Source organism: Acipenser ruthenus, chromosome 46 (genome assembly GCF_902713425.1).
Source record: "Acipenser ruthenus chromosome 46, fAciRut3.2 maternal haplotype, whole genome shotgun sequence".
NCBI classification, from domain to species: Eukaryota; Metazoa; Chordata; class Actinopteri; order Acipenseriformes; family Acipenseridae; genus Acipenser; species Acipenser ruthenus.
In genome coordinates, this window is record NC_081234.1 from 275,085 (window position 1) to 302,365 (window position 27,281).

The following is a 27,281-nucleotide window of genomic DNA, read 5'->3' on the forward strand; positions in this document are numbered from 1 at the left end:
CCAACACCCTGGGATCCTTCAAGAAGCTGCTTGATGAGATTCTGGGATCAATAAGCTACTAACAACCAAACGAGCAAGATGGGCTGAATGGCCTCCTCTCGTTTGGAAATTTTCTTATGCTCTTATCCATAAGAAGATAAAAACTAACAATCATTCAGATGGCTTTCTTTTAGATGACACAAATGAAATGAGCAGTGCGCTCACAAGCGGAGCCCCAGATGTTATCCACTACAGGACTGGTTTATTTATTGGTTCATTCGTGTGTTTAAATAGAAAGTAGGGAAGAGTCGGGCCTAGTGGGTTTCTGCTGGACTGCTGTTCTGCCCCCTGGTACAGAGAGGTCAGCTTCTGGAGGAGAGGTTAACCCTTTCATGCAAGACGACCTCATATAGAAACAGATTTAAAAAAAAAAAAAAAACTAAAGCAATAGCATTTTTTTTTTAAAATCAATTAAAAATATATTTGTTATGTGTCGAACTTTTTTTTCCCCCAGCTATTTTTTAATAATTCATGCATGAAAGGGTTAAGGCCGATCTTTCTTCTCCCTCACACGGGTCTTCCATTGCCGGGGGCAGGAGTGGGACCCGGGTTCGAGGGCTGGGGGACCCTGCCTGTCAGCAGGTGGCTCTGGCTGAACGGGACGAGGCAGAAGACCCGGTCGAAGGGCTGCAGAGGGAAGTCCCAGGGAGGGCTGGTGATCACATACCTGAGAGAGAGGGGGAGGAGGGAGAAGGGAAAGGGGGAGAGAAGGGAGGGATAGAGTGAGAGAGGAGGAGAGGGAGAGGAGGGGAGAGTGTAGAGAGGAGGGGAGAGAAGGGAAAGGGGGAGAGAAGGGAGGGATAGAGTGAGAGAGGAGAGGGGGAGTAGGGGAGAGTGTACAGAGGAGGGGAGAGCAGGAGAGGGAGGGGGAGAAGAGAGAATGATGGGGAGAGAAGGGAGGGATAGATAGAGAGGAGGAGAGGGGGGAGGGGAGAGTGTAGAGAGGAGGGGAGAGCAGGAGAGAGGGAGAAGAGAATGATGGGGAGAGAAGGGAGGGATAAAGAGTGAGAGAAGAGGAGGGGAGAGCAGGAGAGAGGGAGGGGAAGAAGAGAGAATGATGGGGGAGAGAAGGGAAAGAGGGGGAGAGAAGGGAGGGATAAAGAGTGAGAGAGGGGGAGGAGGGGAGAGCAGGAGAGAGGGAGGGGGAGAAGAGAGAATGATGGGAGAGAGAAGGGAAAGAGGGGGAGAGAAGGGAGGGATAAAGAGTGAGAGAGGGGGAAGGGGGGAGAATGGATGGATATTGAGAGAGGAACGTGAAGGAGAGAAGGAGAAACAGAAGAGTTTCATTAGCATCAAAACTCCTCAGAGAAACGGGAAGCTTGAGGTGTTGAGACAGAGATGGTGGCAGTGATCAGTGTGATCTCTCTCCACGCCGCGCCGCGCTGCGCATGGCAGTACCAGGGTTAGGGGAGTCGCAGTGCAGCGCAGTACCTCCTCAGGGCCAGGTTAGGGGCGTCCAGCAGCCGGTACAGACCCAGGCACAGGATCCCAAAAGCATCCAGCGATTTACAGAACAGCTCCTGGAAGTTTCCACACTGAGAAAGAGGAACGAGAAACCGACAGGGTTGAGACAGAGCAGAGGGAGGCTGTTTAGAGAGTATAAGAGCCTTCCGTTCTCTTTCTCTTCTCCACCAGCACAGAGCAGAGGGAGGCTGTTCAGAGAGTACAAGAGCCTCACTTTCTCTTCCTCTGCTCCACCAGCACAGAGCAGAGGGAGGCTGTTCAGAGAGTACAACAGCCTCCCTTTCTCTTTCTCTTTCTCTGCTCCACCAGCACAGAGCAGAGGGAGGCTGTTCAGAGAGTATAAGAGCCTCCCTTTTTCTGCTCCACCAGCACAGAGCAGAGGGAGGCTGTTCAGAGAGTATAAGAGCCTCCCTTTCTCTTCCTCTGCTCCACCAGCACAGAGCAGAGGGAGGCTGTTCAGAGAGGTTAAGAGCCTCCCTTTCTCTGCTCCACCAGCACAGAGCAGAGGGAGGCTGTTCAGAGAGTATAAGAGCCTCCCTTTCTCGTTCTCTGCTCCTCCAGCACAGAGCAGAGGGAGGCTGTTCAGAGAGTATAAGAGCCTCCCTTTCTCTTCCTCTGCTCCACCAGCACAGAGCAGAGGGAGGCTGTTCAGATAGTATAAGAGCCTCCCTTTCTCTTCCTCTGCTCCACCAGCACAGAGCAGAGGGAGGCTGTTCAGAGAGTATAAGAGCCTCCCTTTCTCTGCTCCACCAGCACAGAGCAGAGGGAGGCTGTTCAGAGAGTATAAGAGCCTCCCTCTCTCATATCTTATTTCCAGCTCCGAAGCAGATTAAAAGCCCGGTGGACTCACGGAGAGGTTTGCCAGGGGTCCCCTGCTCAGTGGCAGCTGAGCCATCTTGGCGTGATGGCGCAGGTGTGGTGATGTCACGTCGCTGGGGCCTCCTCGCAGCATGTCCTCCTCGGCGAGCTGAGACTCCACAGAGGGCGTGGCCCCGCCCGTCACCAGTGTGCGGATCAACGCCGGGGCGTGGCGGTTGAAGTACGTCTGCGGAGAAGAGAGATCAATCCCGGGTTCAAACTGTCTTAGAGAACACTTCGCTTGCTTTTTGAGGTGTTCTCTTGGCTGGAGACTACTGTACTACGAATTGCAATTTTGAGCAATGATGTGTTGAAATTGATTAAAAGAGAAATGGGAATTGGAGTTGAGAATCGATTTAAAAAAAAAAAAAAAAAGGAATCGTACTAACCGAAGCATCTTAAAAAATGGATTTTAAAGACGGTCAGCGCTCCTTTAAGAAGGGAGGACCAGTGATAATGTTAATAAAGCTAATGAGAGGTAAGATTTTAAAAGGTGGTCAGGGATCCTTTGAAGGGGGAGCAGTTGCAATGCTGCTAGCGCTAGTAAGGAGGTCGGCGATCGGCTGTTCTGGGGGTCCTCACCGCGGACACGAGGGAGTCCAGCACCCCCACAGAGAAGATGGAGCCACTGGCGAAGGCCTGGGTGAGGTGCAGGTCTGAGAACGACGTCTCCAGAGAATCCAGACTGCTCATATACTGCACATTGGAGCTGTGCACTGGAGAGAGAGAGAGATAATATTATTATTATTTATTTCTTAGCAGACGCCCTTATCCAGGGAGACTTACAATTGTTGCAAGATATCACGTTGTTTTTACATACAATTACCCATTTATACAGTTGGGTTTTTACTGGAGCAATCTAGGTAAAGTACCTTGCTCAAGGGTACAGCAGCAGTGTCCCCCAGCTGGGATTGAACCCACGACCCTCCGGTCAAGAGTCCAGAGCCCTAACCACTACTCCACACTGGAGCTGTGCACTGGGAGAAAGACACACATACATGCAGAGATACACAGAGACCCACAGACAGAGAGACACTCGCACACAGAGAGAGACAGAGGTAGACACAGATACAGAGAGAGACACACAGAGACAGAGACACACAGTGACACTGCTCTCTCGTGACAGGGTGTCACTGCAGCACAACAGCGAGTAGCAGGGAAAGCTCCCCGCGTCTCGCCCGGTGTGTTACCCAGATCTGCGACGACCGGGACTCTCAATCCACTCTGCCGGAAGGGGGGCTTCGTGTCATCCGCTCCGGGGTGAGGAGACCCTAAGAAAAAAACAAAAAAACAAAAAACAGTCACTAACATGTCCTGCGATCCCACGACCGAGCCAGGAACTCGAGAGCGGATGCCAGCGAGCTACCGGTCTCTGGAGGACACAGGCCAGCCCTGCAGGTGTCCGCTCTGAGCTCGCTCGACGCCTGACCGGTCTGGTCCGCTGTAGCGCGGTGAGGAGAGGTGACTATTCCTTTATTACTTCATTCCTTTCTTCCTTCCTTGTCTCCTGCAGCTCTACCTTTTCAATCCCTCTATCAGATTATCTTTATACAAGGCCTTTATGGCAAAGCCATCTCAAAGCGCTTCTCAATCAGAAAAAAAAGTCAAAAGGCTGGTAAAACATTGTAAGACGAAAAAAAAAAAAACATTCTGCGACTGCAGTAGGCAGCCAGGCAACTGAGTGTCATTACAGGAAGAAGGCTTCATTATCTATTAATTATATCATTACCACGTTTTCAGCAGCGAGGCTCACATTAGCTCGTCAAGGTTAATTACGTTAATACGCTCGTAATCTGTCAACGCTTATTGAGCGGAGGAGCTGACCCCCCCACCCACCCACCCACAGAGACATGACAGGCAAGTCATTAGAGGCTGTATCAGGGACCACAGCGCCATTGCTGGGGCCACAGCGCATCTGAATATGCGTCTCATATTTCCCAGAACACTGGGACTAGGTGTTCATTTTTGTTCAAACTATGCTTTTAAAAAATAACACGCAGAACTCGGCTCAGAAGGCTGCAGTGGACAGTTGAATCAATGATGTAGGGGAGGGGCCTGTGGATTTGAGCCTATGGCTGCAGTTCCGGAACTTTGAATTTGAATTTGAATTTTGAATCTCAACTGCCCTCCCCAAAGTTCTACACCAACAGCTCTCGGCTCTCGCAATTAAAGAAAAGCAGGGATCCGAATACATAGTTAGCGGTCACGCGACGACGCGATACGCACTGAAAAATGTTTTTTTGATTGGCTGGGAGAAGCAGGATTTAAAAGACTGCAAAGTGAACGTAAATCACCTGCGAGGCTGGAGTCCAGCCGGCTGTCAGGAAACTGCATGGATTGGATGTTGAGGCTGGCCAGGACGGACTCCTTGTCCTGGAGCGAGGGTTCGAGGCTGGAGTCACAGCAAGTGGAGAGGATCAGACAGGACGCGCACTGGCTAACTTGAGCGGCCCTCAGATCAGCCCGACACAGCGGGGAACCCTGAAGCGAGAACAAGCATAGGAGGCGTTGTGGTCCAGTGGTTAAAGAAAAAGGATTGATACCAGGAGGGCTTGATACGGATGAGACGTAAAACAAACAAGGTCCTATTGGAAGTGACTCTGCAGCAGCAGTTGTGATGCATAGTTCACCCCCCTAGTCTCTGTAAGTCGCTGTGGATAAAAGCATCTGTTAAATTACTAATTATTATTATTATTATTATTATTATTATTATTAATAATAATAATAATAATAATAATAATAATAATAATAATAATAATAATAATACACAAAATAAATAACCAGGGAAAAACACATTCAAGACCTCAAACAGTCTCGTCTTTAGGGGTTCGGTGAAATTTCACCCGGAGAACTTCAGAAGGTCTATAGAGGGTTTGTACATCACAGTTAATCTTAGAAATACAATTTACCTGGAATTTATGTATTTTTTTATTTATATTTTATCTATTTTTAAAAGAAATTAAAAAGGGGACTAAATACATCAAAATATTCCACCAACCATTATAGTTTATAGGACTGGGACTGGGATCAGCAGAGCCAGTGTGAGTTTGTAACCCTGCTCAAACTCCTGGCTCCTGATCACTTCAATATTAATAATAATAGATTTCATTGAGGGGAGTTCTGAACCCCAGGACTGGGTGCAGCAGCAGCAGCAGCAGGGCTAGTGTGAGTTTCTAACCCTGCTCAAACTCCTGGCTCCTGATCATTTCAATATTAATAATACTAGACTTCATTGAGGGGAGCTCTGAAACCCAGGACTGGGTGCAGCAGCAGCAGCAGCAGGGCTAGTGTGAGTTTCTAACCCTGCTCAAACTCCTGGCTCCTGATCATTTCAATATTAATAATAATAGACTTCATTGAAGGGAGTTCTGAACCCCAGGACTGGGTGCAGCAGCAGCAGCAGCAGCAGGGCTAGTGTGAGTTTCTAACCCTGCTCAAACTCCTGGCTCCTGATCATTTCAATATTAATAATAATAGACTTCATTGAGGGGAGTTCTGAACCCCAGGACTGGGTGCAGCAGCAGCAGCAGCAGGGCTAGTGTGAGTTTCTAACCTTGCTCAAACTCCTGGCTCCTGATCATTTCAATATTAATAATAATAGACTTCACTGAACCCCAGGACTGGGTGCAGCAGCAGCAGCACGGCTAGTGTGAGTTACAAGCAAGGCTGGGGTCGATTCCTTTTTAAAATCAATTCTCAATTCTCAATTCCAATTCCTTCGAAAGAATTGGAATTCATATTTAATGATTGCTGTGATTGTTCAACTGCTTTCAGTTGAAGCCAATTTAAAAAAAAAAAAAAAACAGCGACTTCATCTGTTGCCACCGCGAGAAGCTCATTGTAACAGAACACTGCCGATTGCAATTTTGATCGATGATGTGCTGGAATTGATTAAAAAAGAGAAACAGGAACTGGAAACTGGTTTTAAAAAGGAATTATAAATGGGAATTGCATTGGAATTGGGAATCGATTTTTTGGGGGAATTGGAAAAAGACAGGAATTGACCCCTAAGCCTGGTTCCAAGCCCGGGTCATGGCAGCTGAGCTCCCCACCGGTAAGATGTAAATCCTGGGGAAGTAGTGGATGTGCTCCCACTCGCGCTGGAGGTACTGCAGGGAGCCAAGCAGCAGCACGGTGTGCAGCTCTGCCCCGGTCAGGTTCCCGGCGCGCAGAGGCATCACCAGATTGCGCAGCCCCAGCAGCGGTGAGTGCTCGTCCCCGAACACGCACACCAGCACGTGATCCTGCAGGGGGAGACAGCGAGCAGCACTGCGACTCTACAGGGGAGAGGGAGAGAGAGACGAGACAGCTTCATTAACAAAAACACAGGCAGCACAGAGAGACACACGCACGCACACAAACACACCAGCACGTGATCCTGCAGGGGGAGACAGCGAGCAGCACTGCGACTCTACAGGGGAGAGAGCGAGAGAGACGAGACAGCTTCATTAACAAAAACACAGGCAGCACAGAGAGACACGCACGCACACAAACACACCAGCACGTGATCCTGCAGGGGGAGACAGCGAGCAGCACTGCGACTCTACAGGGGAGAGGGAGAGAGAGACGAGACAGCTTCATTAACAAAAACACAGGCAGCAAAGAGAGACACGCACGCACACAAACACACCAGCACGTGATCCTGCAGGGGGAGACAGCGAGCAGCACTGCGACTCTACAGGGGAGAGAGCAAGAGACGAGACGAGACAGCTTCATTAACAAAAACACAGGCAGCAGAGAGACACGCACACACACAAACACACCAGCATGTGATCCTGCAGGGGGAGACAGCGAGCAGCACTGCGACTCTACAGGGGAGAGGGAGAGAGAGACGAGACAGCTTCATTAACAAAAACACAGGCAGCACAGAGAGACACGCACGCACACAAACACACCAGCACGTGATCCTGCAGGGGGAGACAGCGAGCAGCACTGCGACTCTACAGGGGAGAGGGAGAGAGAGACGAGACAGCTTCATTAACAAAAACACAGGCAGCACAGAGAGACACACGCACGCACACAAACACACCAGCACGTGATCCTGCAGGGGGAGACAGCGAGCAGCACTGCGACTCTACAGGGGAGAGGGAGAGAGAGACGAGACAGCTTCATTAACAAAAACACAGGCAGCACAGAGAGACACACGCACGCACACAAACACACCAGCACGTGATCCTGCAGGGGGAGACAGCGAGCAGCACTGCGACTCTACAGGGGAGAGGGAGAGAGAGACGAGACAGCTTCATTAACAAAAACACAGGCAGCACAGAGAGACACACGCACGCACACACAGATCAAACCAGTATCAGAGAAAGAACAAAAAAAACTCACACACACAAACCCACCAGAGTGACGCCCTCCAGAGGGACGGGCGGGCACCAGTGAAACATCCCTGTGGAGTCCAGCTGAGCTTTGACCTCCCAGGCAGGGTGCGTCTGCGGGTCATCCCTGTCAATGGACAAACACGTCAAGACATCATCATCATCACCTTTGTCGTTTCAGTTTACACAGTCGTTGATCGATGAAATGGGAGCCGTATCAGTCCAGAGATGACAGACAAAGAGAAGGAGAAATTTTATTGGACTAACTAAACAATAACAAGCTTTCAAGACCTCAGAGGTGGGAGTTGCACAGTGAAAGCATGGTAAAGCATGGTAAAGCACAGGCCAGCACTGGAACATCAATCTCTCTGTCCTACTTTCACCTGAAGAAGATCCACTGTAGAGTTAGAGATTTTGTTATTATTGTATTATAAAAAGTAAAAGCACAGCAAAGTGTAATAAAGCACAGTGAAAGCATTGCAAAGCACAGAGAGGTATGGTAAAGCATAGGGAAGCATTGTAAAGCACAGAGAGGTCTGGTAAAGCATAGGGAAGCATTGTAAAGCACAGAGAGGTCTGGTAAAGCATAGGGAAGCATTGTAAAGCACAGAGAGGTCTGGCAAAGCATAGGGAAGCATTGTAAAGCACAGAGAGGTGTGGTAAAGCATAGGGAAGCATTGTAAAGCACAGAGGTGTGGTAAAGCATAGGGAAGCATTGTAAAGCACAGAGAGGTGTGGTAAAGCACAGGGAAGCATTGTAAAGCATAGGGAAGCATTGTAAAGCACAGAGAGGTCTGGTAAAGCATAGGGAAGCATTGTAAAGCACAGAGAGGTGTGGTAAAGCATAGGGAAGCATTGTAAAGTACAGAGAGGCATGGTAAAGCATAGGGAGGCACTGTAAAGCACAGAGAGGCATGGTAAAGCATAGGGAAGCATTGTAAAGCACAGAGAGGTGTGGTAAAGCATAGGGAAGCATTGTAAAGTACAGAGAGGCATGGTAAAGCATAGGGAGGCACTGTAAAGCACAGAGAGGCATGGTAAAGCATAGGGAAGCATTGTAAAGCACAGAAAGGTATGATAAAGTATAGGGAAGCATTGTAAAGCACAGAGAGGCATGGTAAAGCATAGGCAAGCATTGTAGAGCACAGAGAGGTATGGTAAAGCATATACAAAACGACACATGGTAAACTAAGGTAAATGCATAATATACCAATGTGAAAAGCATGGGGGGGAGGGGGGGGGTACGACACTGCAGCACGACCGCGCTGAACTTTTAGAAATCGGGGATGGGCAACTCAAGCACTTCAATAAGGTCTTTGTTCAGAACATGTAATTAATTGTTTAATTGAAGCCAATAAATCTTCTGCCTCAAAGCAGGTTATGATTTAATCAGCCCCGTTAGGAGTAGAGTTGCCCACCTGTGCCTTTGGCAGTACATCATTATAATTACCTCTTTGTGCTTTACAATGCTTGCCTATGCTTTACCAGACCTCTCTGTGCTTTACAATGCTTGCCTATGCTTTACCACACCTCTCTGTGCTTTACAATGCTTCCCTGTGCTTTACCAGACCTCTCTGCGCTTTACAATGCTTGCCTATGCTTTACCAGACCTCTCTGTGCTTTACAATGCTTCCCTATGCTTTACCAGACCTCTCTGTGCTTTACAATGCTTGCCTATGCTTTACCACACCTCTCTGTGCTTTACAATGCTTCCCTATGCTTTACCAGACCTCTCTGTGCTTTACAATGCTTTCCTATGCTTTTACTGTGTTTTATTACACTGTGCTCTGCTTTAACTATGGGACACTTTTATAAGGGTTGAACAAATGCAGGAGTCGAGATTACTCTGCAGTAAAAGAAACATGAGAAATTCCCATTAGTTACGATCTGACAGTAATAAAAGACCCAGCCTCACACACACACACACACACACACACACACACAGAGACAGAGAGAGAGAGAGAGAGAGACACACACACACGCACGCACACGCACACGCACAGGGCTAAACCGATAAACGTAATAAATAATACAAATCAAATCCTGCACAGGAAAAATCATGCCACACACAAAAGGGTTCAACTCCGTTCCAGAGGGTCATGAAGAAATAAACTAGAACACAACAAACTGGGAGGCAGCCGGTGATTTATATGTCTGTGCTAATCTCAGCACTAACTCATCTCTGCAATGGCAGGGACAGATTTTAATAATATTAAAACGCCCGCAGCAATCTGAGACATCACGGGGGAGATGTGTTTATCAAGGCTGGCAATCCCAGAGAAATGGATCTCTCTGTGCGGTAATGGAACATGTGTGTACAGGCAGCTAATGAAATCGAGGGCAGTGACGGAGACACACACACACACACAGCAGACACACAGATACACAGATGCACAGCATTGACACACACAGACACACATACATAGAGATACAGACACACACACACAGATACACACAGGCCCACACTGACACACACACACACACAGGCACAGCATCGACACACACAGACACACAAAGAGACAGAGACACACAGATATGCACAGGCCCACACTGACACAAGCACAAACATACATACACAGAGAGAGACACACTCAAACCCCTTCTCATGCAGGCAACATGCTTTACCATACCTCTCTGTGCTTTACAGTGCTTCCCTATGCTTTACCAGACCTCTCTGTGCTTTACAATGCTTCCCTATGCTTTACCATACCTCTCTGTGCTTTACAATGCTTCCCTATGCTTTACCAGACCTCTCTGTGCTTTACAATGCTTCCCTATGCTTTATCAGACCTCTCTGTGCTTTACAATGCTTCCCTATGCTTTACCATGCCTCTCTGTGCTTTACAATGCTTTCCTATGCTTTACGATGCTTACCTGTGAATTTATTTTCTGTGTCTTCAATGTAAATTCAGTGACAAACGTTTCTACTAGAAGTCTCTTTCAGTGGCTTTAAGACACTGGGACTACATTGAGAAAGACTTTCAGCTGAAACATCTGGACATTTTCATAAATTAAATTAAATTTAAATGTTCTAGTTTGCCCAAATACCCCTCGGAAATCACTTGCTCTCACTGCTACACAGAGATGGAAATAAGACTCCTATTGCACAGCAGTGTCACCCATTCCAGGTTTTACTACCAGCTTGATCAGCCCCAGTGTGTAGGTAACAAGCTCAGGTGTTCTGTCTTGGGGGGTCCTCACCTCTCTTTGTGCTCTGGGCAGGAAATCACCCCGAAGGAACGCACTCGGTCCAGGGGGTCTTCCAGGGGAACCCCAACTTTATCCACTGCGAAGGAACCAGGCATGAGTAACGAATATTAGTCAAATGTTACGTTACGAAAAAAACACATTAAATCTTGACAATCCCTTTAGACGTTCAATGTCTGGCCGGTAGCGTTCGCGCTAGTTAGAGAGAGTGGACTGATAGTGAGCCTGTATGACTAATGCTGAGGGAACAAGAAGACACTTTGTGGCTTGGAACCTGGTTTCAGGAGGCTGGGTTTCAGGCCACTGCGCGGCACACCAGGCAGGGAGACCTGGGGTTTGATACAGCAACCTCAAACTAGGCCTCCTGGAACCAGGTTTCAAGCCGCAGCTCCTGATAAAGTGGCTTCATGTTCCCTCGGCTTTATAGAACGAATTTCAGTGGTGTGGGATTTCACGTTACCCGACATTTTCTAGGAAATGTTTCAGTAGTCTGGTTGCCTATACTCTATTGACTGGCTGGTCGGTAACAAAGTGAGGTAATAAAGTGATTGGGATTCATATAACACTGGGAGGGCAATAAGTCTCTGATTGCACAGCAGTGTCACCCATTCCAGGTTTTACTACCAGCTTGATCAGCCCCAGTGTGTCTAGGTAACAAGCTCAGGTGTGTCTGATTGTTAAACTCCTAGTGAAACCAGGACTGGATCACACTGCTGTGCAATGGGAGCCTTATTCCCATCCCCACAACACACTGATAAAAACTAAAGAGGGGGACATTTCACCTTTATTTGAGCTTTATTTCATCTTTATTTTATCTGTATTTCTTGTTTTCCTGGATCCTACTAGGGGTGTGACAACACTGTAGAGTCAGGAGATGGGGTCTGACAAATCAATCTTAAATAGTTCACTTGTAATAAATGCCCCCACAGTACTCGGTACACACAGAGTATGTTACCATCCCCATTACTGAACAACACAGTGAATTGTCTTCAGCAAGTGTCTGCCTCAGGGATGGGAATAAGACTCCCGTTGCACAGCGGTTTGATCCGTTCCTGGTTTCACTAGGAGTTTAATCAGACACACCTGAGCTTGTTACCTATACACACTGTGGCTAATCAAGCTCATAGCAAAACCTGGAATGGGTGAAATTGCTGTGCAATTGGAGTCTTATTCCCATCCCCGCTACCTATAATTAGAACACTAGACACCATAACAGGTTTATGGATGGAGTTCATCAGAAAATATAATGAAACGTTAAAGTCCAGATCCAGTATGAAATCGACATCACAATGTATCCTCTATATAACCTGCTCCCGATTGAAGTGCTGCAGCAGCACATGCTGAACGCTGCAGAGCTATAGCCAGGTATGAGCTGGACAGCCGAGCTGGCGTGCGCGCATTCTAACTGCCACGCATGGAGTTAGAGCACCACCTTGTGTCTGAATGAAGAATTACACGTTCAGCAATTTCAAGAACAGATGCAATGAACACCAGCTGTAATGAATGAACCATCACCTCCTGTAACCAGCCAGCTGGATTACTGCATTTGTTCTTGTTCAATGAGAGAGAGAGAGAGAGAGAGAGAGCGAGAGAGAGCGAGAGAGAGCGAGAGAGAGCGAGAGAGAGCGAGAGAGAGAGCGAGAGAGAGCGAGAGAGAGCGAGAGAGAGAGAGAGAGAGATATGAAGCAGCCAGACAGCTCTCAGTTCAATTGATAATCCACCAGTCCCTGTATGGGTGTGTGTATGACTGCACGTACAATGCTGGCTACATGCATTATGGTCTTGCTATATTTATCAGACTGCATCTTTTTTCAAGTGTTTCTGTTATATACCTACTAATGAATATATATATATATATATATTGCTTTATATGGAGAACACAGATGCCATCTGGCTCATATGAGGTGATCAAGCATTTGCTTGCTAGTCTTCCACATGTCCCCAGATTATACATATAGAAGAGAGTTTTATTTATCTGTCCCCATATGAAGTTGCCGTGCATGACGGTTAAATAAATCAATAAATAGATAAATAGATAAATCAATGAAGATAGTTACAGTGTTGCAAAGTGTGGCAGCTGCATTCCGTTATCTTCGAGGGTTCCGTGATGTCACTGTGGCAAGCGAAGCAGAACAGGCTAGCCCTGACAAAACAAACACAGTGATATACAGGATCTCTGAGGGAGGGGGTGTGTGAATCGGATGGGTCTCCGAGGGAGGGGGCGTGTGAATCGGGTGGGTCTCTGAGGGAGGGAGGGGGTGTGTGAATCGGGTGGGTCTCCGAGGGGGTGTGTGAATCGGGTGGGTCTCCGAGGGAGGGTGTGTGTGAATCGGGTGGGTCTCTGAGCGGGGGGGGTGAATCGGGTGGGGTTAGTTTTTGCGTCCAGCTTACCTTTTGACATCAAAGACGTTGCTGGCGATGAAGAAGCCCAGAGTCTTCTCAGGGATTGTGAGATCGCTCTGCGGGTTCACCAGGATGCTGCCACACACAGAGACACACATGCACAGAGACACACACAAACACAGAGACACACAGGCACAGAGATACACACACACAGACAGACAGGCACAGAGATACACACAGAGACATACACACACAGAGACACACAGGCATAGAGACACACACAAACACAGGCACAGAGATTCACACACAGAGACACACACACACACAAAGTGAGAGACACACATGCACAGAGATACACACACAAACACACAGCAGACACAGGCACAGACACAAACACATGCATAGACACACATAACGACACAGGCAGAGACACAGACGCACACAAAACAGAAGAGGAGGTTAATGGGGCAAACAGCTTTTAAGACTTAAAAAAACAGCTTCCAATCTCTGTGCTGTGTTATATTGTATTGTATTATACTATACTGTACTGTATTATACTATACTGTGCTGTGTTGTAAAGTCCTGTATTGTCCTGTCCTATGTCATATTGTATTGTACTGTAGTTTAGTAGTGCGCTGTGCTGCCCTATCCACTATTCTGTTATATTCCAGTGTACTGGAATTGCACTATACTGTCCTGTCCTATATTGCATTATACTGTCCTGTTTTGCACTGCCCTGTCCTGTATTGCATTATAGTGTCCTGTAATGCACTGCCCTGTCCTGTATTGCATTATAGTGTCCTGTACTGCACTGTCCTGTACCTGCACTCCTTGGCAGTCCGGTACTCAATCCCTATCAGCAGCACTCTCAGCTTCACGAAGCACAGCCTGTGTGGAGAGGAGAGACGAGACAAGACGAGACACGTGCGTCTGACACAAAGACATTTCAAAAGGGTCTAGTCCTGTATATATTACAATGCAGCACTGACGCAGGGTCTAGTCCTGTATATATTACAACGCAGCACTGACGCAGGGTCTAGTCCTGTATATATTACAACGCAGCACTGACGCAGGGTCTAGTCCTGTATATATTACAACGCAGCACTGACGCAGGGTCTAGTCCTGTATATATTACAACGCAGCACTGACGCAGGGTCTAGTCCTGTATATATTACAACGCAGCACTGACGCAGGGTCTAGTCCTGTATATATTACAACGCAGCACTGACGCAGGGTCTAGTCCTGTATATATTACAACGCAGCACTGACGCAGGGACTAGTCCTGTATATATTACAACGCAGCACTGACGCAGGGTCTAGTCCTGTATATATTACAACGCAGCACTGACGCAGGGTCTAGTCCTGTATATATTACAATGCAGCACTGACGCAGGGTCTAGTCCTGTATATATTACAATGCAGCACTGACACAGGGTCTAGTCCTGTATATATTACAACGCAGCACTGACGCAGGGTCTAGTCCTGTATATATTACAACGCAGCACTGACGCAGGGTCTAGTCCTGTATATATTGCCGTTCGGAGTGCAGGGACGCTCACCTGCACACCTCCTGGAAGTGCTTGCCTGTGAAATCTCTGGACAGCTCCTCAGTGTAAACCTCGTTGTACAGACCCAGCATGTAGTGACTGCGCCAGCTGCCAGGCTGAGTCTAACAAGAACACACAGCGCCATGCAGTTACACACAGTGACACGCAGTCACATACAACGACATGCAGTCACATACAACAACATGCAGTCACACGCAATCACATACAACGACATGCAGTCACACACAGTCACATACAACGACATGCAGTCACACACAATCACATACAACAGCATGCAGTCACACGCAATCACATACAACGGCATGCAGTCACACGCAGTGGAGAGCCCCGAGTCTCTGTGTGATCGCTCTGTATAGAGGATATTGAAATGCACACAGTCTCTGTGTATTATCACTCTGTGTATTCCCTAGCTCACCTGTGCTGGGCTCTGCATTGTGAACAGGTTAGCTAGCAGTGTGGAGAGCCCCGAGTCTCTGTGCGTGTGTGTGTGTGTGTGTGTGTGTGTGTGTGTGTGTGTGTGTGTGTGAGATCGCTCTGTATAGAGGATACTGAAATGCACACAGTCTCTGAGTATTATCACTCTGTGTATTCCCTAGCTCACCTGTGCTGGGCTCTGCATTGTGAACAGGTTAGCTAGCAGTGTGGAGAGCCCTGGCACCATGCAGCCCTGAGCCATGAAGCCCAGTTTCAGCTCCGCCAGGCAGATGACAGCGTCCCCACGGTGGCAGTCCCAGCTTGGGATGTTCTGCAGGTACACCTGTGTGTGGGGGGGTAGGGGACGGGGACGGGTTACAGTATTACTGATGCACGCTGTTCTTTTTTAATTTATTGCATGATTTAGAATAAGTTAATACACATAACTGGTGCCCAAAGTGTCACTCTGAGACCATAAGAGACAGGGCTGACTGGACAAGTTCACTGATATAAGAGACAGGGCTGACTGGACATGTTCACTGATATAAGAGACAGGGCCGACTGGACATGTTCACTGATATAAGAGACAGGACTGACTGGACAAGTTCACTGATATGAGAGACAGGGCTGACTATATTAACTGATATGAGAGACAGGGCTGACTATATTAAGAGTACCTTGCTGGGGTTCTGCAGCATGGTGCAGATCACCCGAGTGTCCGCGCAGTAGTCCTTGATTGAGATCACCCTGCGGGATTGCGTGGGGAAAGGACACTGAACTTATGGGGCAAACGTATTAAAAATACAGTATTAACAATGTAAAATGCTGACTGGAGGTGGTGCATTATTACTGAAATGTTCCCACCGCTGTGCTAGCTCAGGTACCCCCTTCTCCTAGCTCACCTGTGCTAGGCTCTGTGTGTGTGTGTGTGTGTGTGTGTGTGTGTGAGATCGCTCTGTATCGAGGATATTGAAATGCACACAGTCTCTGTGTATTACACTATGTAACACAATTTTTGTTCCTGGGTAGTAAGTGTTATTTCCTAATTGCTTATGCCTCAAAAGTATAGAAAATGGCTATTATTCCCCACAAACTTTGCTTTTGTGACCAGGACAGTGATATTTTGAAATTTACCTATTTCCAATGAGAAAACGGGCAAATTTGTGTCTTTTCGTTCACATAAAGTCAGAAAAAAACAACATATGAATCCAAATTAACATATATTTATACTAAAGTAATACAAAAATGACTACAAAAGATTTAGAAATGAGTAGTTTTTCGAGATTTACGATTATACTGTGAATCACTTTCACGAATCAGCCCCCAAATGTAGTCTCCCATCATGTTCTCGTTATACTGTCCTTGGTAGCGGCGTTCAAAGTCCAGTATATCCTGGTGGAAGCGCTCGCCTTGCAGATATGTATCCACTTAGGCAGCTGGAACTAAACTGAACTGGTGGGCTTAAGGCCCCTGTATTTATACTACTATTTATATTACTGGAAAGTTCTAGAAGTTACTCCAAGTTTACTCAGCACTGAATCTATCTGGAATGTTCTGGAAAATAGGTAAATTTCAAAATCACTGTCCTGGTCACAAAAGCAAAGTTTGTGGGGAATAATAGCCATTTTCTATACTTTTGAGGCATAAGCAATTAGGAAATAACACTTACTACCCAGGAACAAAAAAAAAAAAAAATTTGTTACACGGTGTTATCACTCTGTGTATTCCCTAGCTCACCTGTGCTGGGGGCTCTGTGTGTGTGTGTGTGTGTGTGTGTGTGTGTGTGTGTGTGAGATCGCTCTGTATCGAGGATATTGAAATGCACACAGTCTCTGTGTATTATCACTCTGTGTATTCCCTAGCTCACCTGAGCTGGGCTCTGCATTGTGAACAGGTTGGCTAGCAGTGTGGAGAGCCCTGGCACCATGCAGCCCAGAGTCTCTGAGTCACTTCCAATAGGACCTTGTTTGTTTTACTTCTCATCCGAAGGACGGAGCACAAGGAGGTTAAGTGACTTGCTCAGGGTCACATACACACACACAGTGAGTCAGTGGCTGAGTCAGGATTTGAACCTGGAACCTCCTGGCATCAAGTCCCTTTTCATTAAACCACTGGACCCACCAAGCCCTAGCCTGTACCTCATGATGTTGCAGGCGTCCTCTGTGTGCGGGTCTTTGCAGAACTTGTTCGACAGAACCAGGCAGGCGTCTGCTTTCTGCATCTGCAGGGGGAGGAAGAGAGCAAGGGGCAGCTGTACCCTTGAGCAAGGTACTTTACCTAGATTGCTCCAGTAAAAACCCAACTGTATAAGTGGGGAATTGTATGTAAAAATAATGTGATATCTTGTAACAATTGTAATTCGCCCTGGATAAGGGCGTCTGCTAAGAAATAAATAAATAAATAAATTATTATTAATAATAATAATAATAATAATAATAATAATAATAATAATAATGGGACAGCAGCGTCGCCTCAAGACTGCCTGGACGGCTAACCAAGATTAGCAGGGCTTTGGAAGCACAGCACTATCAAAATGATCACTGCCCATCCACCCCCTCTTTAAAGGATAAGGCTTTCGAATCCATTCTCATACCTCTTATCAGGAACAGAAATATTATCGCTGCCCCCCTCTTAATGTGTGCTGACCAAGGCTTGAAAGACTTTCTCATGAGTTCTGTGTGTAGCGATACCGAGTCCGATGCCTTGTTTTCTGGGGGTGGGTTTCAGGGGAACCCCAGTGGTTCTGGTTCTGGGTCTGACTCTCTCTCTCTCTCTCACCTGAACCCGGGCCAGATCACGGGAGCTCAGAACCGAGCCCTGGTAGAACACAGTCTTGATGAAGTTGCGCTTCAAGAATAACTCGAACTGAGCGTCCGGATCAAAACTGGAGAGAAGAGAGAGAGAGAGAGAGTGAGAGAGGAGAGAGAGAAGAGATAGAGGAGAGAGAGAGACAATAGAGAGAGGAGAGAGAGAGAGAGAAATAGATAGAGGAGAGATAGATAGATGAGAGAGAGATAGAGAGGAGAGATAGATAGATAGAGAGAGAGGAGAGATAGAGAGAGAGAGGAGAGATAGAGGGGGGAGATAGGAGAGATAGATAGAGACAGGGACAGGAGAGAGAGAACCTTGGTTAGCATTTATTGCACATTTGATTAAAATTGTTTTAAAAAGAAAAAAAACTATTAGAAACTAAAAAACAAAAATGAAGGGGATTATCTCACAATGTACAAGATAGTTCTGCATCCGTACGAGACAGTTTCCCTAATCAAGCTTGCAGTAAAACCTGGAATGGGTTAAACCGCTATGCAATGGGAGTTATTTCCATCCCTGCAGTAGTAAGACCGAATCCCTAAAAACAGTACTGCCTTCCCAACGCATCTGTCCTCATCTATATATTTTTCTTATATATGACTCTTGAAACCCCCTAAAGACAGAGCCTTTGGTTCTAGCGTGTCACTCCCCCCTGTGTGGTCTCCTCTCTCCTCTCACTCACTTTCCCAGGAGCACCACTTTCACGTTGACCACGCCCCTGTCCTCGTGCAGAAACTCCTTCAGGAACGCTGTCAGGTTCGTGAGGGTCAGGTGACCGCACACCACCACGTGCCTGAAACCGGGAAAACAAGCATGGCACAGGAGCCAATCAATACAGCAGCCAATCGATCACAGGAGCCAATCAATACAGCAGCCAATCGATCAGAACAGCAACCAGTCAATCAATCAATACAGCAGCTAGACGATCATTAAAGCCCCTAATCGATTGTTTTCAAAAAAGACCAATTTCAAAACCGAAGTTGATCAATACAGCAGACATTCAACCAATCAATCTCAAAACTGATCAATCCAACAGCCTAGCAATCAATCAAGCAATCCGGATCAATGGTCGACTCACTTCTTCCCTGGCAGTGGTGTGTAGCTCCCGTCGTGTTTCCTCCTCTTGCCCACGATTTCCACGATCTCAGGAATGTAGCTGGCAAAGAGGGCCTGGCGGAGACAGCGAGCAGCAAGCGCCCATCAACAACTACCCTCGGAAAAGCTTACCGCAGCACCTCCCCCCTCCCCTCCCGCTCCCCTCCTTCCCCCCTCCCATCCCCTCCCCGTTACCCCGCCACCTCGCCCCTCCCCCTTACGCTCCCCCACCTCCCCCCTACCCCCTCCTCCTTATGCTTTACCAGACCTCTCTGTGCTTTACAATGCTTCCCTATGCTTTACCAGACCTCTCTGTGCTTTACAATGCTTCCCTATGCTTTACCAGACCTCTGTGTGCTTTACAATGCTTCCCTATGCTTTACCAGACCTCTCTGTGCTTTACAATGCTTCCCTATGCTTTACCAGACCTCTCTGTGCTTTACAATGCTTCCCTATGCTTTACCAGACCTCTCTGTGCTTTACAATGCTTCCCTATGCTTTACCAGACCTCTGTGTGCTTTACAATGCTTCCCTATGCTTTACCAGACCTCTCTGTGCTTTACAATGCTTCCCTATGCTTTACCAGACCTCTCTGTGCTTTACAATGCTTCCCTATGCTTTACCACACCTCTCTGTGCTTTACAATGCTTCCCTATGCTTTACCAGACCTCTCTGTGCTTTACAATGCTTCCCTATGCTTTACCAGACCTCTCTGTGCTTTACAATGCTTCCCTATGCTTTACCAGACCTCTCTGTGCTTTACAATGCTTCCCTATGCTTTACCAGACCTCTCTGTGCTTTACAATGCTTCCCTATGCTTTACCAGACCTCTCTGTGCTTTACAATGCTTGCCTATGCTTTACCAGACCTCTCTGTGCTTTACAATGCTTGCCTATGCTTTACCAGACCTCTCTGTGCTTTACAATGCTTGCCTATGCTTTACCAGACCTCTCTGTGCTTTACAATGCTTGCCTATGCTTTACCAGACCTCTCTGTGCTTTACAATGCTTGCCTATGCTTTACCAGACCTCTCTGTGCTTTACAATGCTTCCCTATGCTTTACCAGACCTCTCTGTGCTTTACAATGCTTCCCTATGCTTTACCAGACCTCTCTGTGCTTTACAATGCTTCCCTATGCTTTACCAGACCTCTCTGTGCTTTACAATGCTTCCCTATGCTTTACCAGACCTCTCTGTGCTTTACAATGCTTCCCTATGCTTTACCAGACCTCTCTGTGCTTTACAATGCTTCCCTATGCTTTACCAGACCTGTCTGTGCTTTACAATGCTTCCCTATGCTTTACCAGACCTCTCTGTGCTTTACAATGCTTGCCTATGCTTTACCAGACCTCTCTGTGCTTTACAATGCTTCCCTATGCTTTACCAGACCTCTCTGTGCTTTACAATGCTTCCCTATGCTTTACCAGACCTCTCTGTGCTTTACAATGCTTCCCTATGCTTTACCAGACCTCTCTGTGCTTTACAATGCTTCCCTATGCTTTACCAGACCTCTCTGTGCTTTACAATGCTTCCCTATGCTTTACCAGACCTCTCTGTGCTTTACAATGCTTCCCTATGCTTTACCAGACCTCTCTGTGCTTTACAATGCTTCTCTATGCTTCACCAGACCTCTCTGTGCTTTACAATGCTTGCCTATGCTTTACCAGACCTCTCTGTGCTTTACAATGCTTCCCTATGCTTTACCAGACCTCTCTGTGCTTTACAATGTTTCCCTATGCTTTACCATACCTCTCTGTGCTTTACAATGCTTCCCTATGCTTTACCAGACCTCTCTGTGCTTTACAATGCTTGCCTATGCTTTACCAGACCTCTCTGTGCTTTACAATGCTTCCCTATGCTTTATTACACTTTCACTGTATTATACTGTATTACACTTTGCTGTGCTTTTACTGCGGGGAACTGCATTTCACTAAAAAAAACAAATGAAACATCATATTAAACTGTGCATCAACAGCATTGGAAAGGGGGGTGGAAGGGACCACATCATTTCTCAGAATGGTGCGTCCCATTTTACACCTGGAAAGGCTGTTGGGAGAGTGACCAGGGTAGACTGAACTGAAACCACTGCTTTGTAAAAACCTGCAGTCCACTGCTAGAAACCTTCCAAAACAAACCCAAAGTAAAGATTTCTTTGAGCGTTTCTAAACTAGGCGGTACTGGAAACAGCAGGTTTACCAGGCCGGTGGTGATGATGAAGATGATGAAGACCCTGCCCAGCACAGTGTGCACCAGGACATCCCCGTATCCCACCGTCGACATGGTGACCATGAGGAAGTACACGCTCTGGAAATACGTCAGGGGCTGCGAGTTTGGAACGGTCCACCACGGATCACCAGAGTTCTCCACCTGCCAGCACGGAAAGAATATAAACCATGAAACTGGGGGTTCCAGAGAGAGAGAGAGAGAGAGAGAGAGAGAGAGAGAGAGAGAGAGAGAGAGAGAGAGAGAGAGACAGAGGGAGTCGCGTTGGCTCTGGCGCTCCCGAGGGTTAGAGAAGAGAAACCGGCAGGGACTGTTCCTCCGCATCGTGCTACAGCGGACCCGACCGGCCAGGCGTCCAGCGAGCTCAGAGCGGACACCTGCAGGGCTGGCCTGTGTCCTCCAGAGGCCGGTAGCTCGCTGACATCCGCTCTCGAGTTCCTGGGTGTAGAAGAGGAAGCTGGCCCGGTCGTGGGGTCGGAGGACGCCCGCTGAACCTTCAGTTCAACTGAGCTGTGCGGGGAACCGCTGCGGTGAGGGGGGGGGGAAATAATTGGACAGAGAGTAGTGAGGGGATGGAATGGGTTACCTGGTTGTTGATGCTGAATCACTGGTAGTGAGGGGATGGAATGGGTTACCTGGTTGTTGATGCTGAATCACTGGGATCCGACCTGAGTTTTTAGCCTCCTCTAGGAGGCACATTTTCTTAAGTTCTGATGTAATCTCTCGGCCTCTCACCTGCCCACAGGTAGACTCACCAGGTGAATGAAGCCAGCGGCAGTGAGACAGTAGGCCAGGAAGACAGCGACGAGTCGGGCCAGCTTGAGAGAGGAGCTGGGGAGAGGACAGACAGAGAGTTATACATTTAGGAAAAACACAAAAGAGACTCAATGACACACGCTGTTGTCTTAAAGTCGTATAGCTCTATTGATCTACAGCACACATACTGGAGCTATACATTATATATATATATATATATATAAAAAGGAAAGCTGCTGGGTACCAAAAGGTGCATGATCAAAAAGAAAAAGGTAATCCAGGTACACAAAAATGTGAATAATTGATAAAAAAAAAAAAAAGCAATTATATCTGGAAGTTTGTGACTCCAAGTCCTTCTGCAGCTGGATGAAAAAGCATCGCTGCAAACAAGCTATATATATATATATATATATATATATATATATATATATATATTATAACATTTTAGCTCAAAGAGCCAGCTGCCCAATGTTCCGATATGTTGTACATACCTCTCTCATTATATATATATAAAATCACAAAGAAAAAGGCAAAATGACAGACCGCGTGCGCTTGTCTTACGCTGGGCTCTCCAACTGTAATCCTGTTTGTGTTTGTTTTAACTCCAGACTCCACTCTGTCAGCTCAGCTCACCTGGTCTGCAGGATGTTCAGAAACTGCAGGATTGTGGGGAGCTCAGTGAGATGCAGGGCTCTGAGGAAGCGGAGACCTGAGCAGAGAGGGAGAGTGTAAGGGACTATCTACAAACTGCAGGATTGTGGGGAGCTCAGCGAGACGCAGGGCTCTGAGGAACTGGAGACCTGAGCAGAGAGGGAGAGTGTAAGGGACTATCTACAAACTGCAGGATTGTGGGGAGCTCAGCGAGACGCAGGGCTCTGAGGAACCGGAGACCTGAGCAGAGAGGGAGATTGTAAGGGACTATCTACAAACTGCAGGATTGTGGGGAGCTCAGTGAGACGCAGGGCTCTCAGGAACTTCAGACCTCAGCAGAGAGGGAGGGAAAGTAAGGGACCATCTATGAAGTACCAATTGAATAAAAAAGGAGGGAGAGCACGTCTGTAAAATCTTTTAAAGTTTATTAGTTTTACTGTTGGAAGCCGCAATAAAGGAGCTTAAAAATTAACTTTTTTATAACTTCAGATAATGTCCTTCTTTTCTTAACATTATCTCTTGGAGAGAGAGAGAGAGAGGGAGACTGTTTCATACAACATTATACTGGAAATAGTTGCGCCACTTGTTAGGTTTATGAAAGAAAGAAAGAAAGAAAGAAAGAAATAATGTCAGACAGACAACAGAAAGGAGGGAGAGAGAGAGAAGGAGAGAAAGAGAGAGGGAGAGACTGGTTCACACAAAATTATACTAGAACTAGTGCCACTTGTTAGGGTTATGAAAGAAAGAAAGAAAGAAAAATTCAGACAGACAAACAGAAAGAAAGTAAATAACATTACGTGTCCAAAACTTATTCCCCCATCTCGCACTATCCTCAATATTTCATGCATGAAAAGGTTAAACACGCAACCTGTTTATTGAGCACGACAGCAGCTGCGTGCAATCTGATTAAACAAGGCTGTTATTTATTACGTTTCCGTGGCTGTGGTTGGAGAAGGTTGGAGCGCTCTGGAGCAGGGGGTCTCTTACCCAGCCAGCTGCGCTGGGTGAAGAGGGAGGCGAGCGAGGGAGGCACAGTGAAGAAATCCACCATGGAGTTCATTTCCAGCCAGAAGCGCAGCGCGTCCGGGGCGGCCAGGAACTGCATCGAGGAGACAAAAGAACACACAGAAACGTTTCCAGGGTTTAAACTTTTTAAACAGTCACCAGGCTGCAATATTCTTGGGGACGGTGGGATATTCTTGGTGACGGTGGGATATTCTTGGTGACGGTGGGATATTCTTGGGGGCGGGGGGATATTCTTGGGGGCGGGGGGATATTCTTGGGGACGGTGGGATATTCTTGGGGACGGTGGGGTATTCTTGGGGGCGGGGGGATATTCTTGGGGACGGGGGGATATTCTTGGTGACGGTGGGATATTCTTGGTGACGGTGGGATATTCTTGGGGGCGGGGGGATATTCTTGGGGACGGGGGGATATTCTTGGTGGCGGGGGGATATTCTTGGTGGCGGGGGGATATTCTTGGTGACGGTGGGATATTCTCGGTGACGGTGGGATATTCTTGGTGGCGGTGGGATATTCTTGGGGACGGGGGGATATTCTTGGGGGCGGGGGGATATTCTTGGGGACGGTGGGATATTCTTGGGGGCGGGGGGATATTCTTGGGGGCGGGGGGATATTCTTGGGGGCGGTGGGATATTCTTGGTGACGGTGGCGCACGGTGCAGACAGGGTTCAAGTTACCCGCAGGCTGAAGTACAGCAGGTAGAACACGTTGAGAAGCAGCTCCAGCAGGAACACCAAGTCGTAGCCCTGCCAGCAGAACTCAATGGACCTGCGAGCAGGGAGGACAGCACGGTGAGGCAGGAAACATGCAACACGGAAACATGCAACACAGAAACATTCAACAAGGAAACATGCAACATGGAAACATGCAGACATGCAACACGGAAGCACGTCACACGCAAACATGTAATATGTTTCTAGCAATTTCTTGGACATAATGTGACAATGAAGTGAGCATAGTGAAAACATGGTAAATTATAGACAAGCTTTGTAAAATCACAGAGAGGTCTGGTAAAGCATAGGGAAGCATTGTAAAGCTGTATGGTCTGGTAAAGCATAGGGAAGCATTGTAAAGCACAGAGAGGTATGGTAAAGCATAGGGAAGCATTGTAAAGCACAGAGAGGTCTGGTAAAGCATAGGGAAGCATTGTAAAGCTGTATGGTCTGGTAAAGCATAGGGAAGCATTGTAAAGCACAGAGAGGTCTGGTAAAGCATAGGGAAGCATTGTAAAGCACAGAGAGGTGTGGTAAAGCATAGGGAAGCATTGTAAAGCACAGAGAGGTCTGGTAAAGCTTAGGGAAGCATTGTAAAGCACAGAGAGGTCTGGTAAAGAATAGGGAAGCATTGTAAAGCTGTATGGTAAAGCATAGGGAAGCATTGTAAAGCACAGAGAGGTCTGGTAAAGCATAGGGAAGCATTGTAAAGCACAGAGAGGTCTGGTAAAGCATAGGGAAGCATTGTAAAGCACAGAGAGGTATGGTAAAAGATACTAAAAAACAAACCATGGTAAACTAACCCTTATAAAAATTCCCCACAGTAAAAGCACAGCAAAGTGAGGTACGGTAAACCGTATTAATAAACATGGCAAACCCTGGTAAACTATGGTATATGCAGAGCATAACCGGGGAAAACTGCAAAATTGCAGTGCAAATTCACCAAACTTTTGTAAGGGAAAGCGAGGCGAGCGAGACTCACTGTATGGAGAGGATGAAGTAGTCGGCCAGGGAGGCGATGCTGAACAGGAACAACATCACCATCTAAACAGGAGCAGAGAAAGACATCAGGGACAGCTTTCAAAGAACCCAGGCAGCGAGCCATGGAGGCATTTACACCAGGATTCAAATCAGCCCTGATCAGGGCACAAAATAACAGCAAAATAACAAAGAAGAATCAGGGTCAATGAGCACGCCTACATGCCTTTTACATTCTGATTAGCAGAGAGTGGAGAACTCTGCTAATCAGAATGAGTGTGGAGAATGCAACATGTGTAAGAGCAGAGGAGAAAATAAGGCTCCCACTGCATAGCAGTTTGATCCATTCCTGGTTTTGAGCTTAATCAGACACACTGGACCTAATCAAGCTCGTGGCAAAACCTGGAATGAGTGACACTGCTATGCAATAGGAGTCTTATTTCCATCCCTGCAATAATAATGCTGGTTATCATCACAAGGATGGAAAAAGGACTCCCATTGCATAGCAGTTTGATCCATTCTTGGTTTTCCTAGGAGTTTAATCAGACACACCTGAGCTTGTTACCTATACACACTGTGGCTAATCAAACTGGTAGTTCACCATGGAATGGGTGAAACTGCTTTGCAATAGGAGTCTTATTTCCATCCCTGAACAATATACAATACACATAGTCACCCTTGTGCTCTACAGTAAGGTTGGAAGAAGGCTTGCATGCACACAACGTGACAGGTTAATAAGGGGCTGTTCGGATAACAGAGGGGTGCGGGTGATCAAAGCTTTACTGCACTCTTAAAAAGGGGCTCTGCGGTCTGTGCAAGACTGTAAAGAACAGGGGACTTGGTGGTCCAGCGGTTAAAGAAAAAGGGCTGGATACCAGGAGGTTCAAATCCCAGCTCAGCCACTGACTCACTGTGTGTGGCCCTGAGCAAGTCACTTAACCTCCTTGTGCTCCGTCTTTCGGACGAGACATAAAACAAACAAGGTCCTATTAGAAGTGACTCTGCAGCAGCAGCAGCAGTTGTTGATGAAGCATAGTTCACCCCCTAGTCTCTGTAAGTCACTTTGGATAAAAACATCTGTAAATGACTAATTAATAATAATAATAATAATAATAATAATAATAATAATAATGCAAAGCCGCTCACCAGGACTCTCCCTGTTCGAGTCTGTACGGAGAGCGTGGCTGCAGCCCACTCCTTCACAGCAGTGTGCACCCCAGAGCTCCGCCCAGCCCCTCCCACATCCTGCAAAACAAGCAAGGCTGTCACAGCAGTGTGCACCTCAGCATTCCGCCCAGCCCCTCCCACATCCTGCAAACCAAGCAAGGCTGTCACAGCAGCGTGCACCTCAGAGCTCCGCCCAGCCCCTCCCACATCCTGCAAACCAAGCGAGGCTGTCACAGCAGTGTGCACCTCAGAGCTCCGCCCAGCCCCTCCCACATCCTGCAAACCAAGCGAGGCTGTCACAGCAGTGTGCACCTCAGAGCTCCGCCCAGCCCCTCCCACATCCTGCAAACCAAGCAAGGCTGTCACAGCAGTGTGCACCTCAGAGCTCCGCCCAGCCCCTCCCACATCCTGCAAACCAAGCGAGGCTGTCACAGCAGTGTGCACCTCAGAGCTCCGCCCAGCCCCTCCCACATCCTGCAAACCAAGCGAGGCTGTCACAGCAGTGTGCACCTCAGAGCTCCGCCCAGCCCCTCCCACATCCTGCAAACCAAGCAAGGCTGTCACAGCAGTGTGCACCTCAGAGCTCCGCCCAGCCCCTCCCACATCCTGCAAAACAAGCAAGGCTGTCACAGCAGTGTGCACCTCAGCGCT

The 27,281-nt window shown here is 47.4% G+C and overlaps 1 protein-coding gene across 1 annotated transcript; it reads right to left on the minus strand.

Annotated features, from left to right (window-relative positions):
- Window positions 1-393: 393 nt before the first annotated feature.
- LOC131720967 (calcium-activated potassium channel subunit alpha-1-like) lies at window positions 394-25,529 on the minus strand. The gene is made up of 23 exons (XM_059013562.1): window positions 25,468-25,529; window positions 24,450-24,540; window positions 23,737-23,848; window positions 22,732-22,807; window positions 22,098-22,173; window positions 21,316-21,486; window positions 19,104-19,195; window positions 18,708-18,818; window positions 17,993-18,098; window positions 17,353-17,435; window positions 15,892-15,961; window positions 15,402-15,557; window positions 14,800-14,901; window positions 14,055-14,188; window positions 13,281-13,367; window positions 7,707-7,809; window positions 6,414-6,638; window positions 4,656-4,842; window positions 3,552-3,632; window positions 2,944-3,077; window positions 2,354-2,548; window positions 1,471-1,574; window positions 394-706 (listed from the first exon to the last, which is right to left on the minus strand). The coding sequence occupies exons 1-23, from the start codon at window positions 25,527-25,529 to the stop codon at window positions 547-549; spliced, it is 2,718 nt and encodes a 905-aa protein (XP_058869545.1). The 3' UTR covers window positions 394-546.
- Between the last annotated feature and the right edge of the window lie 1,752 nt (window positions 25,530-27,281).